The sequence below is a fragment of the Helicoverpa armigera genome, chromosome 4 (assembly GCF_030705265.1).
Source record: "Helicoverpa armigera isolate CAAS_96S chromosome 4, ASM3070526v1, whole genome shotgun sequence".
Taxonomy (NCBI): domain Eukaryota; kingdom Metazoa; phylum Arthropoda; class Insecta; order Lepidoptera; family Noctuidae; genus Helicoverpa; species Helicoverpa armigera.
Genome location: NC_087123.1, coordinates 4,456,921 through 4,473,798, shown reverse-complemented (window position 1 = coordinate 4,473,798; position 16,878 = coordinate 4,456,921). Strand labels below are relative to the sequence as shown.

At 34.2% G+C, this 16,878-nt stretch overlaps 1 protein-coding gene across 3 annotated transcripts in view; it reads right to left on the bottom strand.

Annotated features, from left to right (window-relative positions):
* LOC110384162 (polypyrimidine tract-binding protein 1) overlaps nt 1–16,878 on the bottom strand; it is a 348,419-nt gene that overhangs the window by 206,110 nt on the left and 125,431 nt on the right. For 2 of the 3 annotated variants that reach the window (XM_049847022.2, XM_021345297.3), the window contains exon 2: nt 142–246. Coding sequence is in view for 2 of the 3 variants with exons in the window: in XM_021345297.3 (XP_021200972.1) it covers nt 142–234 (93 nt within the window). In the remaining variant the exon portion in view is untranslated. Of the gene's footprint in view, nt 1–141; nt 247–16,799; nt 16,872–16,878 lie in introns of those variants that run through there. The other variant, XM_064034075.1, reaches the window with a different exon arrangement.

The window sequence follows — 16,878 nt, the reverse complement described above, 5'->3', positions numbered from 1 at the left end:
AGCCGTACTTACCACATATAAAGGAAAAATCTATTTACATGATTGATTAGGTACACAAAAGCACACACACAAAGACAAAAATGGGACACCGAATTAAACAACGATATAAAACAAAAGAAAAACAGTTAGTTGGTATATTACCTTTATGCCAATGTGGATGGGGAAGTCTGATGCCAATGCAGGTTGTGGATGAAGTGCCGGCAGCAGCGGCAGTGGAAGAGGACAGGACATCATAGCTGCGCCAACCTGCCAACAATGAAGTTATCTTATAATTGACTGCCAATGTTTGTACAAATATTGGACCTGGATGTCAAAAAATTCCAAGATAAAAATTGTAATGGTCGTGTCTATCTACTTTAAGTTAGGTCGTAAGACGGACTTAACGATGTCACATTTATCTTGGATCTCTTGCTTAATCGCCAAATAGGTCAAAACAAAATGGTTTCATCAATATATGAAATTAAACATAACATTTTACATCCCGCATCTATCGCGATTAGAGAAACGCTCCTAAAAAGTTCACGACAGTTTTAATCGCCGCCATCTGCTAGGACCATTTAGAAATCTGTATCATAATTCCGTCGTGTATCGATACACGAATAGGGATGTGAAACGTCGAAAACAATTTAGTTAGCGATGAATTCGGGAAGCTGGGATAAACTCGGTAGATATGCCTCTCTAATATTCCGTGTGGGACGCTGGGTCCGTTGAAAACGATATGAATAATATATGGGCGCGAATGCACGGCCGGTCGCGGGAGATCAGTCCGCATTACGACTCAATACGGCTTGTGCTGTGACGAATATGAGCGTCGAACGGAACGACAGCGCGATACAAACATATTTTATGTAAATACTCGAAACATTTGTTTGATTGCGTGCAGCTAATTTAGTCTAGTAAATTGGGCTTGTGTTATTATCGAACTGCGTTTGGTGAAAATGTAATTGATTTACTTTCGTTTTCTATTTCCAACCACTTCTGTAGGTATATTTTAGTTCAACCGCTAAACATGTTCCGCTGTAGAATTCAACAACAAAATTAAAATCATTTTTCGATTCCAATTTTGTTGCGTTAATAATTAAGAATCTTTAATGGGGAAAATAAAGACGCCGGAATCCGTCTTAGGAATCGATTATACTCAAATTGCGGAAACGGATTAAATTTATGTAAGGAGCACCTTGGGTACCCCTGCCAACCAACCCTATTATCACCATGATACTGGGTATCTTTCTTACCATAATATATTAAACTATTTATTTAGCTTCTACCTATATATTTACACGCTTAGAAGAAAAATGTGTGGTGGCCTTGTGGTTATAGGTCCTGAGTATCAGGTACCTACGCGTGTGCATATTCGAAATAAGGCAAGTACTTATGAATGTAACTTTCCGAAGTTATACCTATTTGATGATTGATGAACTTTCTAATATAGTACCTATATTGTGAGGAAGGAAGGTTCCGTTTTTCCCACTGGGTACGCAACTCCAAAAATAACAATAAGTCTAATACTCATTGTAGTAGGTATATTAATCAGTGAGATTCGAATTCCACGAACATTTTCGACTTCGCCTTCCTCTTATCTAACAGAAATGGAACATATAACGAAACACAGTTAATTGATTTATCTTACGAATTGACTGACGATTTACCTTAGATGTAACGCCAATCTTGTGGTATTTAGCCGAATTAGGTACTCAGGAAGAGATCAAATAGCAGATTCTGACATTTTCCTGGTATTAATAGCTATCGGGTTTCAAGTGAAGTGACTTTGAATGTTCATGTAATGTTTCCTATTTGTGATTACGTAATGATTGTGATTTGGATAAAGAGTTGCTTTGATTACAAATTAGCAGTCTCAAGCTAAACAGTAGAGTTATATTTATCAAAATATGCTTATGAAAACCGTCATAACCCTAAAAGGTTTGTATAAAAACTCCAAATGGCAAAGCCTTTAGCAAAGCCACATAATAGAGATTGGAAATTTCGTAAATATCTAAACAAAATCAAACAAACGGCACAATGTTAATATGAATCGGGAAGGACACGAAGTTTTAATCGAAATGTCGAGCGTTTGTATCGAGCCATCCCTAGGGGAGTCTCGTTACAATAAATTAATTAACTATACTAATTGAATGACACAAAACGAATTAACTGTGAGAACTGTTTTTGATAATAAAAGGCTTACAACAATAGATAATTGTTTTCTATATTTTATAGTTTCAAATTGCCGCCGAATATGAATGATGTTTTTATCGAAAATGGCGCACAATCGAGATAGGAGAACGATTTAATTAATTTTCTTAAGAGTCAGTTGAACGGTTATTTCTCAATCAATTCAGCCTATCGGTTTTTATTCTAAATATGAGGAACTTTGTTCCAATTCACATTTATTTCTGACATCATTGAATCACTCATTTATTATTAGCAATAGAATTTATTAATATAAAGAATGGACCACCTATATAAAAATAAACTTCTAAACAGTCCTTGGATACTTTCCCATCCACTGGACGTTTCATCGGATAAAATTCCAATGTTCCAGATTAATAATGATAAATACCGTCCGTGCATTGACCGTGATATTTCCACGGAGGAAAACCGCGCTCTTCAACTATTCAGGAGCCGGGGGAAGTTGTTATTATGACAGTTACCTAACTCCATTAATTACATTAATGAATGCATTAATATAGAGTTGGCTAACTATGCCGCGGGCCGACAGCCGACGTGAAATCCTTTTTACTACGGTAAAATAAAAATCGTACTTAGGTTTGTGCGGGTGAAAAGCGGTTTCAAGGCTTTTGGTGTACTTTTCCGGTTCGTTGAATTTGCAGTTTATTGTTGGCCTAATGAGCATAATTTCAGCGTCAGTATTATGATTTCGTGATTTATAACGCTGAGCGAAAACCAAGTGAAAATACTGAAATTAGTTTTACGAAGTATGAACTCTAATTCATTCATAGTTTCTACACATACATATATAGCCACGAAGGTGTGCAACCTCTAGTAAGCATATCATAGAAAATAAAACAACAACATTATTAACTAGCTTGTTACAATTATAGCGTAAAATGTAAGTAACTCGTACAATGCAATCATAAATAATAAATAAAAGGCCGGCCTTGAGCAACAATAAATTAATGATTTTTTAAAACCTTCGATTCTTAAATATTGTATAATCAATTCAAAAGGGAGCGATTGGCTTTCTATAATTTTGACGGATCCAATTATTTGATCGCTTCTTCCGAACGTTGGATACCCTCGAAATTAATTAATTAACTATTGGTATAATTAAATCATCTCGGCTCCGGCAAATTTATTCTTTCGAGTGGCGGACAAAGTTTGTTGCTTAAATTATAATGGCAGTAAGATCATAACGGTATGATTAACATGACTGAAGTTTATGAAGTTTATCGTAAATAAGGGGCGGGGGAGGAATGTGATGATTCATGGTATAGCCCCACTGTTAGCCGCTTTGTTACTAAATTAGAGTAACGCGCCAAATCTGCGGTAACGACATTTTGAAAGTAATTTGCACTGTTTAAAAAGGAAACAGTGTTTGTTTAACGGGACTTTTACACTTTTTTTAGCCGTATTTACTTTGTACCGAGTTAAACAGTCGGTCTTTTTGTGAAAAGTTAAGATGTTTTATCGAGATTACAAGTCGTTTTAATAAAAGTATAAACTTTTAAAATTACTTTACAATTTCCACTTTTATTCTCGTGTTAAATGTCAATAAATAATAGAAAATCATTACCTACTTGTAATTAGTAACACGACATGCTTAATTAACTTGACATTCATAACAGTCAACGCTTTCAGAAGACATGTTCTAACAAATTAACCATTGTAACTAGTAATGTTATTAAAATTATAGGTTCAAAGACACCTTAACATTGCTATAAAAGTAGTAATAAAGTTAGATTGGACCTGCACCCTGCCAATCTCACGGTTGATTAATATCCAATAAAATGTGTGTTGTCGTACATATACCAACCAGTTCCGTTTACATTCGATTTCATTGTATTAATAAGATTTGTTAGTGGCACACTACTCTTTTTCCAAACTGGTTACTAGGAAATGCGTGACCTATTGTAATAATTTTTAATCAGCACTGCTCCCAAAAGGTGCATATTGCCTTATCAATATTTAAGAAGAATGTTAGTAGCAAATCTTCAAAACACGTCAGAAGAAAAAAACTTCAGCAGAAATAAAACCCAGCACGTACAACAAGTCTCTAATTATATTGATGAAAGGAACGTAATAATTTAAACAAAATTCTTATTCGTACTAAAACATAAGATAAGCGTGTGCGCACACAGTTTAACAGACGTAGAAAATAGGTACTCCTGTTAATTTATTACAGCTTTCTTACTCATAATTCACAGTGAAGTACAAAGTCTGAAAAGCGCTAGCTTGCAAACCTTGCTGAATTATGTACGGTTATTATTTTTAGGGGAAATGACGTGTACCTGCGGTGTGACGTCACGGTGTTCGCTGGATAGTCTGTAGTGCGCGATATAAATGTGTACCGTCAGCGATGCAATTTTAAAATGATAAATGATTTGAAAAATACTGCGGGGGAGTTTTGTTGACGTACTGGTGGTACTTATTTGATGTATAGGAAGGTTGTGTGTTACTGCTATGTTAACGAGTGTCGGGTGGGAAGTCTAGTGAAGTATTTTGATGCAGATTTACCTATCGATGGACAGCTATTAAATAAAACTGTAGTTACCTATAGTCGTAGTTTGATTGGATGCTATAAAAATGTATAAAATATTTTTATGTTTTTATTAAAATACTGTTTCAAATATTCTATAACCGTACCGAGAAACAATTTCGTTATTGAAAATATAAATGTATTTCAAAACAAAACTAACATTATAAAATAGCATCCAGCGCTCGTTAAATCTATTCCAACTATCTCAATATTCCGACAAAAAATACAGTAATGCGGCGCAGTATCTCAGAGCGAGATTTTAAAAATATCTGAAGGTAAAATGTTACTCAAAAGCAAAACTACTAGACTTTGTTCGTCATCCTAATATATCCTATTACAGCTGCACCAGTCTTACCTCAGTTACTGAGCATTTTCCGTCTGAGCGTCTAAGAAAAAGATTCCTAAGTATATTCTCAGTTACACACGAATAACTTTCTTTAATCTAGCACATAACTCCGGTGATAAGGTAAATTGCAGCGACCGCGACTAATTGCAGTCGCGGCTAACAATGCTCGCTATTCGTGAACAAACAATAAGTTTCTACAATACCTTAAGAATTAAAACTTGTTCTAAACGCTAAGTTAGCGATTAAGTTGCAATCACGGCGGTGCAGTGCCGCTAAGTTAGTGTAAACAGGCGGACGCAACTCGCATTGTGCCAAGTCAATTCAAAACTAAGTTACGTTTGTTGTTTCAATAAGTTTCTGCAATTATGTTGCATGTTTGTTACGTATTCAATTTACATGATGAGACGATGTGTGGTCTTGTGTTAAGAAATGTTTCAGTAGCTGTCTCTTGTGTTGAAATGAAAAGTTATTTCGATTAAAACTTTTTTAAAGTGCCTTTTCTGCTTTCCTTTGTGTAGTAAGTAGGTGAGGGGAATTAAAACATTTACCTTTTTAATTTATGAAATATAACTAGTAGGTAGTAGATTAAAATATTTCGCTTTTTTTACTAAAAAGATAATGATAGTTAATAAACGTTAAACATGTATAACTTAATAAAACTTTAAACGAAAATTGGAAAGCAGATTACCTATCGGAAATATCGTGTAGCTATAACGATACTGTTAATAAAGTTAATTATTTAATTACTTTGACTATCTTCCTGTACTTGGTTTTACGAATATTTTACATTAACAAACGGAATATTATATGGCGTACAGTTAAATTTTTCATACATATGTCTATCACAAATTAATATCGGTACTCAGCTCTGGTGCACTCAGATGTTAAATGCGTAATGACATGAATATAATTACATTATAATGAGATATTCATAATTAATACATATTATGCAATGTATGCAGTAATAAGAGTTGTATGTGTGCTTAATTATGTACTTCCGATAAATTATTTTAATGATTCCGCTAGGAAGCAAAAAGGTTCTGCTTTATGCATAGTTTATCCTCCATATTGGCTAACATTATTTTATAATTAAAACACTAGTGTCAAGTCTTTCTAAGAACCAGCGATGGCAATCATAAATCAAAAATACGAACAAAGTCGTTGAAGCAATTTTAATCGTATTAAAAATTACAACCCATAATATTCACACTGTTAATTAGCTAAATAATTAACTTATAATTTTCACAAAATATTCCTAACGATACTTTACTAAATACTTAGATAACAAGATATTTGCCGCTGTTCGCGCCTAATTAAGACGATTGAAATATTTCATAACGAAGTGAAAAACGCATTAAAAGTTTATCGGGCGACTCGGGGAAATCTCGAAACAAAAACAGTGTCACAGAGTAAGATATTGCTTTGTTAACAAATTTTGTCTCGCCAGTGGTGTAATGAAGACGAATCGGCCGTGTTTTAGCTGTGAACCCGGATTGGTTCGTGATTTAATACGATTAAGGGTCACTTGCGGAGTTTGCTGAACTTCTATAAAATTGTTGTTAACATTTGGAAAGGTCATTAGTAGGTAATAGGATATTAATGAAGCGTGTCTGCTCATTGTTACCGAATAAAGTCCTTTAGAACAATAAATAAAATAACCATATCAACATTTAATTTCTAACTAGTTAACTAAGAGCCTCAGGTAAATGACGTTTATGTTTGTTTCAAAGAAAGGTACGTTATTAGTAGAGAAAAGTTGTTGAAATAAATGTAACCCCCCGTGACGTGGTTGTCATAAATTAATTTAGTAAGTTAGATTGCGGCATAACAACCTCCTGTGTCATTCGCTTCTCAATTTGGCTACCCTCTGTATATGACGCACCCCTTTGTTATATTGTTTTTTTTTCCGCCCTCAAAACTGTTTAAGAATTTTATATAATTTCGAGAACGCGGAGTGAATAATATTAAATATTCCGTCTGTAGTATTTCAGAAAGATATTTCTGAATAATTTCAATTCGAAATGTCATAATGCGGTGTGGCAGCTTTTAAATTTTTACATCTGCTATATGGTTCGGGCGAGGATTAAATCAAGGAAAACTACTTATTTCACTATCATTTCTACTTAAATTTATGAATCGAAGTATACGCCAGAAATTAAGTACAGTCAATTTTAAAGGACTTGACAGAAGGATATCAAATAAAAAAAAGTAGGGCAGAAAACATTCAACGATTATTTATAACTTCAAACACAAGATGACTTGCATAGCCCAACATAACTAGTTCTCAAGCTCACATGAACTTTAGTGAGGAAGACAAACGGAAAACTAACATTACCCCGGCTTATGACGACATTGAGTTTAGACCAACATTCACCCCGGGGCAAGTATACTCGGCAAACTGAGGCATCTGGCTTCGAGTAAACAGAAACAATTCAACTTGCTATTGCTATTCGTTGCTAATTGAACTTAATGACTTTGTGAATAGGTAGATAGTGTCGTCTTTGAGAAGTTAGGCATATTTTTTTTATGATCGATATAAGAATATCTCTTCTTCTATATCGATCTGTACAATCGATGTGGATGCAGATTGCTGAAAACCGACCAAAACGGTGAACCTTTTGGAATAACTACGACATTTGGATAAAACTACGACAATACTTTTTATACATTTCTTATATACACTGAGGTCTATAACTGTAAGGAACCGAAAATTTAGCTATTCATTTTTTTAAATTAACATATTCATACATTAAAAACTCATTTTAATTCGTGTGTTTCCTGCAGCAGGGCTAACAGGTCGTGACCATTCCCCGTCCGTCCCCAGACGCATCTAACTCATAATGCTGGACTCATAAATTCTGCCGCATGTCGATAATTCATTGCAATATTAAAAATATTCGCTCCACATTTAGAACAGGGCCGTGTAAATTGCATACCTATAAGACTTGTAAAATAAATTAGTGCCACAAGAATTAATTATAATGTATTTTACGTTTAACTTAAAAATTGCAATGTCTTTGTTACAAAACGTACAATCACTCAGATTTACCTAGATGTTTTTATGTTATGTCTATGAATATTTATGACAAGTTTACATGTGATAAAACTCTAATTAAACTATCGAACTGTAGTATAAAATATACGTGAAGATTCCATCGAAACTTTACAAGCGTATAAAAGTGGAATCACTGAACGACACCGTCTAAGGCTTCGAAATAAATCTACCTACTTTTATGCATTACACGTAAAATTTTACTATCAAAGTCTGATAACATTCTGATTAAATATAAATTAGACTCTTTGGCAAGCGAACTGAGTTTAAGATTACTAACATAAAATTGACATACAAAAAGAAACATTTTGATATTCAGTATTTTTTTGTTTCTGAAAAGACTGAAACAAATCCTTTACATAAATAAACGTTTTATTTCACTTCGGATTTTTTACTGAGTCACGTTAGTTTTTGAATAAAGCTTTGTGAATATAAGGGCTGATGTATTGAGATGAGTATTTATGAAAATATCTGAAAATAAAAGGCACAGAAAGTTAAAATAAAAGGATTTATGTAACAAAGAAAACATTTTTATTTTATGTGGGATATCGAACAGATATTTTTTAGTATTAATAGAAGTCAAATGATAGAAAAAACTGATTTTATGTGGAGAAATATATAAATTCTGTAACCCTTTATTTTACAAACGAAATAAGTATCACGTTTAAAAAATGTTTGTTTTATGAAGGCAGTTTCGTATTTAAACATTTTTATACAGGTATTAAAACAGCCTTTAATCAAAGTCCATTACCGAAGTCATTACGAAAACAGAGGCTGCACATTCTATTACACAGCGTCGAGCAACACAAATGACAATATACACGTAACAGCCACGAGCATGTAACACGTGTCTAGGATAAAGGAGCTATCAAGGCACAATGATGAGGAAGGAACGTCAATACTGCGCTCTCCATGCGGATCACTCCATAAACGGGCTCCAACGTTTGTGTCCGATTAATTGCATAGGCATTCTCCGCGCGGCCCGCACGCAGGCACGGTATGTCAATGAAAGCAATTACTTGCACACCAAGCTGCGGCATCTGCAGCACCTCGCAAGCTTCATACCTCACGATAATCGATTATTATTTCATCGATTTAATAATCGAATCTTCGAACTATATCGATTGTTAGCTGTTTGTAATGTTTGGAGCATTTAAGATGTTTCGTTAATGTTTTTAATATCCCTAAAATTACGGGCTAGTTCCATGACAGGCTCAAGTATTATCTCATATTCAGATGTGATATTATCCTATATAGCTTTTGTTCCTTTCACACTCTCGAATGATGGATTGCTTACCAATAGCCGGATGGCAGCTCGCAAACGTCTACTCTATCAACACAGAAAAAGCGACTTTATACACGTCTTTAGGCTTCGTTCTACGACTTAAGGTCTATGTTGGTTTGCATGATCTCGAACAATTTCTTCTACAAAGATGTAAACGCCAATCGATGTGTCAGTGGGCTGATAGGGAAACTTTTCATTTTGCCGATGTACCGCGCGCGGTGTTGGCTTGAAAAACAATTTTCTTGCCATTTGAGAGCTCATTTTTAACGTTATTGAGTGGTAACTTCTTCGAGTTTGTATATTGTTTGTTTATTTTGGCAGTTTCCATTGTTGTTTGATGGATCGATCATTTGCCCGTATGAAGGGGTGTTCTTATATTCAGTAAAATGGTTATTGTAGTTGTTGATGTTCGCTGCAAGTTTTAAGAAGAACCTCGGCATTTCAGTAAGAGGTTCTATAAATTTTACTTGAGGAAAAGCATTTTATTATAAAACAAAGTGAATATTCGCTGTCAGAAAGAATGTGATGTAGTGGCTCCTATAAGTTTACTCCCCTATTTTCGTCGACGACACGACCTTCGGCGCTGTTCACTATTTTTCTTCATTTGCCATAAAGTTCAGCTGGATTTCATAGTGGGAGGTGATTCTTCCAAAGTTTGTTACATGGAAAAAATGTTAAGATTTTATTATGATAGTCTATTTTCTTTTGCACTTACTGACACCTTTCAGGTAATAACTATCGAAGGGATTGCGTGTTTCACATTTTCTTTAATAAGAATTCTCTGAAGTGCGGTTAACGGAACATGGATGCAGGTTGTCGATGGGACGTGCTGCTTTGTGCACATTTGATTAATGGCATAGAAAAACTCTACTGGGGGGTAGACCGTACGTAAAATAATATACGATTGTAAAACCACGAACTTCAATAATGTCTAAACAAGTTTAAGAAGTATTTATATAAATAAATCCCTTAACAAAGTATACGAGTTATTTATCTATCCATACTAATTTATCTGACAAGAAGGTAGTAATTAATTAGCATTTAAGTACATAACCGATTGAATTCGGAAGATTACAAAGAAACGATCAGAAATGGCGTTATAATAATATTCTACTAATGGACATATTTACAGAAGATAAATTAATGAAACCAAAAACATTCTAGAATTTACATATTAACAATTATTTACCAACAATTTAAAACATAAATTACGCGGAATATATTGACTGGAGTAATAAAAGCATAGTCAGTCAATAACGGGTATTCGCTCGAAGCGAGTAAATACGGCCCGAACTACTTTTGTGTTGTGTTGGTAGAACAGTGTATCATGTCGAGCACAGAATTAAACGTAGATTAAGTATTATTTAGACAGGTAATTATTGGAATCTAGTAGGTATTAATTTCTATGCGGTAGGTACTATTTTCAGGCAGAGAAGAGTCAGCATTTTGGTTTATCTAACGCACGAATATAGCGATATCTTTTAACTAAATAGCTCAGTTTAGTGCATGAAAGGTATTTATTTTTATGCACTAATAAAAATAAGTACTTAGTGAATATTTATTTTTTTGAGCAGTGCATTTTTCTACAGCCAATTAGGTAACTAGAATGACATTGTACCTATTACGCCTCTACATAGGGAATTCTGTGCAGATATATTTTTGTGAGCACGAGCTATTCATATAATTTAAATCAAAAGGGGATATCTTCACATTTCCTATCCCGAAACAGCTTGTGGCAAATTAATTAAACCAAAGCACCAATCGAACATGAAACCTAATGATAACAAATATAATCCTATCATACCAACAGATTCAAAGGAATGGCGCCTTAAGCAAATGCCTATTACATGCTTGCCATAATTGACGTATGTGCCTCCTAGAACTAGGTACTACAGCTTGAAGATAACTCGGATTGGATTTCAGTCTAATCCTTGCGTACTAATCGCTACATATGATTATGGTTAACATCAATAGTCTTAAATGATGTAGCAATTATAATACATGTGTAATCAGGATTAATTGATCTACAATACATACGCTTTAAAATTCTGACCTGGAGCTGGAAAAACACGAATTTCGCAAATAATTAAGAAAAATACACCGAATTTTTACCACATCGTTTAAGTAAAAAAAAAATGTATCTGGCACTACAGTTTCGGCACAAAGCCTTTTAAAAATATTCCCTTAATTGCATTACAACGGTTAAAAAATCAAATTAATTGGATGCACGGAAAGGTTTTCTGAATAACGAAGCTTGTATACTCTGCGTAATATTTCTCTGTCATACAAGAGAAAAATCGAATGTACAGCATATTAATAGTATTTATTTATTTTGTAGCATACGGTAATATGAAAACCAATGGCCGTTCAGGTGGACTGGTTTAATTTATAAGCGCGTGGATGCACAGTCGAATTAACTCTGTTTTTACAGCAACTACATAAAGTCTGGATTTAACAAAATTGGTGGATGTGATTGCATTTCAAGATCTCTTAGTAGGAGGGCCTGATATTGACTAAAATATAAATTAATAAAAAATTATGGCAGCAACTTTGAAAAAAAAGGTACATGGAACCACTTTGGCGAGTATCACTATGATAGAAGTGAGGCGTGAGGCCATTCCGTGGCCAAACACTTTTATTATCCCATCCATCCATCTCTCATGCACAAATAAAGTTAAACAATAAGCAGTAGGTATTAAAAGAAATATTATCTAGCCGCCTATCACTTAATACACAGTCATAGGCTCGCGGGTGTTTTATATTTTAACCGGAATATGTATTCCATTCTCTTTACATATTCCATATATTCCACGAATTCACTAATATTCATGTAATACCACTTATTTATCATTAATACATTAATGTAACATCCATTAATATTATTCACGGTAAGAGATTAACCGGCTTTGTTTCAGCCAATTCCAACTAGCATTCAGACAAATAAATGTACAGTTGACCTATTTATGGAGCAACATATTTTCTGCAACATTTATTTTATAATACATTTACATTACCTACATTAAAACAGCCTTCAGCTAGATAAAGGCTTAAACGAGATACGAAAGCTCCCTTTGTACAGACCCGTAAGTAATAACGTTGCATAAAAAAGTTGGAACAACACTCTTTTCCACGTAACGAACAATGTTTTCACAGCGAATACCAAACAATGATGTATTCGTGCTTTTTAAAACCCAGTTTATTTTGTTGACAACAAAAACGAACGCACATCACTCTTATAACTTTACCATCTCTGAATGTGGACTCGCAATACACCTGTACAAACAAATAGAAAAAGGACTACAATATATGAAAAACGTATCGTTTGGCTTTGATCACCCCCTTTTCAATAATAGAGCCGGGTCGGTCCCTTTGTACCGGCTCTTGCCCGGAGCACATTTACCGTAGAACTGTAATGTGTCCATTTAATTTATAATACGAAAATTAGAGTGCTTCACGATATATAACCCTTTTCGAAAGCATTGAAGGCTCGAATTTCTTTAAAATGTCATTGAGAATGTTGACAGATGGATTGAACTGTAGCTAGTGTGTCTGGTGGATTTTTAACCCTTTCAGTGCCGATTTTTAACGTCATATAATTTCAAGAATTAAATTAACATTCAAGTTATTTTACATCTAAGCGACAAAAAAGTCCTTTTGTAGATTTAACTGATGGACTGATAAATTAGTTTTATGAAATTTGTTTTTAGACAAAACCCGAGCAACGACATTGGATGATAATACTTACCCGGATATTTGTAGTGCCTGCGGATACGAGCGAAACCGCTGATGTTAGCTAGCAGGGTAATAAAAGGACAACATTTTTCCAAATCGACCCAACCCGCCTCCAGTTAGTCGGTTTTTATTTACATTCAGTTTCGTAGACCGGTATATAAAATTGTTATAACGAGTAGAATAAAAGCTGGTGTTAATCATAAACAAGCGGGTGACGAGGGCGGTCGCGGCGGCGGTATGCGGGCTGACAAACAAACAAGCAAAAACTCCCATCTTTCATGTTCTGCCCAAGTTGGGGACTGATAGCGATTCACACTAATTTAAAGTCAACACAAAGTCGTGGACAGACTCGCCGCATATACGGACTACGCGATCTTTCGTGTGAGACCAAGATAGTAAGACATTATTTTCTTAGTAAAAACTTGACTGTACAGGTAACTATGTTTTTTTTTTTAAACGTTCTAAGTTTATTTTAAAAACATTATCAATTTATTTAATACTTTTCACAAAGAACGTAGTTTATTTAAACTGACCAAACTGTAGAGCTATAATTAGAATTTTTCTCTGTTATTTCAATATTTGTACTTCTTTGTACGAACCGCTGTAAATGTTTTCATGGAAAAATCTCAGCTTTGCATAAATTCTGTGGATGTTTTCCCATCGTCAGTTTCCGATGTAAGCTTGTAAATAAAAATGAAATAATAAATTCCGTTTCATATTTACTTCAAACGATTGCATATAGCATCAAAAAGGAATATGAAAAATCAACAAGTTTGGCGACATACAGGCTCACAGAGACTCGTGTTTACGATTCAACAGATATTTAATATTAAAGCCCAAATATTGACAGAACCAAACTAAAACGTTCTTTTTTTTGTAGTGGAAGCTTTAAAAAAACTTTCAATTCATTAATGGTTGCAAAAAAACAAATGGAAAATGGCACACTATGTTTGCAGAACTTTAACGTGAGGATTACAATATGTATAATCCTAAAACCGAGGTTTAATAGTATTTATCTTAATGGGAAAATATTTAATCGATTTACATATTTTTGTACAGAATACTCTAAAACTTTTTATTTTAATATTTTTAACGCATCAATTGAATTTTTACCGACCACAATGTAAAATGTCCATGCCTATAAATCTCGTATGGTAAGCACTCAGCAATGGGTTGAGTGCTTCAGCCCCAAAATTCCGTAACAATCTAAATTACAAGTTCATTAAGGGTCTATTGATATCTTATCTCGGTCCTCGCATCTCATATGGCTAATGAATTTTAATCTGAACATAATCGTGGAGCCGATCCATCAAACACACGCTGACCAACAAAGGGGTTTAATTCAGTTATCTTTCGCTTTGTTAACGTTCTTTCTTCTATATTTTCTTTTCATATAGCTCGGACTATTCTCATTATAAATACGTCGAATTTTGAGAAGGCCTTTTGTATTTTTTCCCCTAATCATGTTTATGGATACGGTACGAATATTTTTAGTTGGAAAATAAGTGGAAACTACCCCATATTATTTATATTAGAAGTAGGTTTTGTTGTAAGGATTTTCGTGTTTTCGTTGTCATTGGCAAAAAGGGATCTTCGCTATTTCGGTCACAAAGAAATTCATGGATAGTAAATAAATTAAAACGAAAACAACCCCCTACATCTAATAATGGTCTGGCAACAGTCAATTAATGTAATTACAAAACAATACGGAATTAAATTGACATCTACTAAGAGTACAAAGCAAACAATATTATAACAAACAGCAGTAATTAAATTTGACTTAACAAACAGGTATCGTTTAATTCCTTGCTCTAAAGGGAGCAAACATTTAATGTACAGCTACTATAAACGATAGCTAATAACGGCAAACTCGACATTCCTTAGAAAATTTTGCAAAGGAAACGACAAAATCTTTGTCATTGTATACTAGCTATTATTATAATACTTGGCTAAATAAACGGGAATACTTTTAAGCGCCCTTTAAGTCAAGTTTAAATTAAAGCTTGCCTATGTCTGAAATTCGGCAGCGTTTATAAAAGCAGGCAAAGAAGACGCGAGCGGCCGCCCGAAGGCACCCTACTGAGTAGATTTAATTAACAAGATATGGGTCTCTTTTAAACCAACTCTACCTACTTTTTGGAACATTGGAGATTAAAATTCAATGAGCTGACAAGATATTAAATAAAATCCGAGACTATAGTTTTACGTACATACGTAGCTAAAGGAGTTAATTAATTTTTAAAATTCATCAAGTCGCCTTTGGTGCCAATAAATTCTTTTTGTGCGCGTAATACTGATCGGGAATGCGAGATCCCATTTTTAAACTTCGTAATTCGATTAAATTTCTGATGTAAAATTGTTTTCATTATCAATTTTGTTTGGGACATTGTTTCCGCTCGTGAATCTCGTAAATTATGAACTGTATGTTCTCTGCAAGCCCTCAGGCCAAGCCGTAGCTGTGTTAAAACGAATTGAAAACCGGTAATCGAATACGCGCAATGGGAGCTATGTCAATATTTTAAATTTAAATATCAAATGGAAGTAGGTACCGAACGGTTTAATATTTATTTTATTCACCATGTAACATCCATCTCTGTTCGGATTTTAAATAACAAACTTGTTTTAAATAAACTATGTTTATTTGCGTTCAGTGTTATACCACAGATATTATTCGTTACTTTGCTGAAATATGCACTCAATTTAACATGTTTTATGTAATATACAAATGGGTGGGATATGACGTCATCGGTGAATTGATTAATTTCAGAGCTCAATGTTTCCTTGCCAAGTTGTTATTTAAACAACGGCATGAACGATGAATAAAAATAAGGGGGATGTGACACGAGATAAAGGAGGTCACAACTTTGTTGTTACTTTAGGGCCTGAAACATTGTGCGTCATCTGACGGCGTAGTTCGACGGGAAAATTAAAAAAAAGCGAAACGCCAGCTGCCCACCTTAATTAGAATTTTTCGAATTATATAAAGAAAATTTGGAGCGCGTTCCATGGCAGAATAAACATAAAATTGTTAATAACTGCACTAAAGCGCGCGGCGTGGTACAATGTTGGACAGTTTTTACTTGGCGGGTTTTGTGAGCTAAGGAAGAAGATCATGGCATGATTGGGTACTGACAGTAAACTTTATGCCGGTTTTCTTTCACTTATGAAGAGAGCTTGTTTTGTTTAACAAGCAGCTACGGAACAAGTCAACTAGCTCATTTCGTCTAACTACAACGTCTTTGTTACAGGGAAGATGTATGTATTTGGGAACGAAAAGGAAGAAACATGTTAGTTTAGATGAAAATGCGGATTTAAATTTTGAAGTAAAATACGTACCTAATTGGGCGGTTAACATAGTCACATACTATTATGATTATTATGATAATACTAAGATACCTAGGCATGCGATTTCTATTTCTTATTATTTTTATTACTGACTGATTCATGTCCATAGTGACCCAACTAAATGGTAAAATGTTCGAGGTAATGTACCGTTATGATTAAGGATGTATTCAATAATATAAAATTAAATAAATTAAAACGGGATTTACCTGCTCTTGTAGAACGTAGAATGGTCAATCTTATATTACGAGTATAATTCTCAAACGAAAATATGGAGAGAAATTCTCTCATTAATATTAGAACGATGTATATTGTAATAAGGTACCTCCTGAATTTTAAATAAGAAGGACAGTGACGAAGGTCAAGTGTGTTGTTGGCTCCGCTTATTGTACTTTACCTGAAAC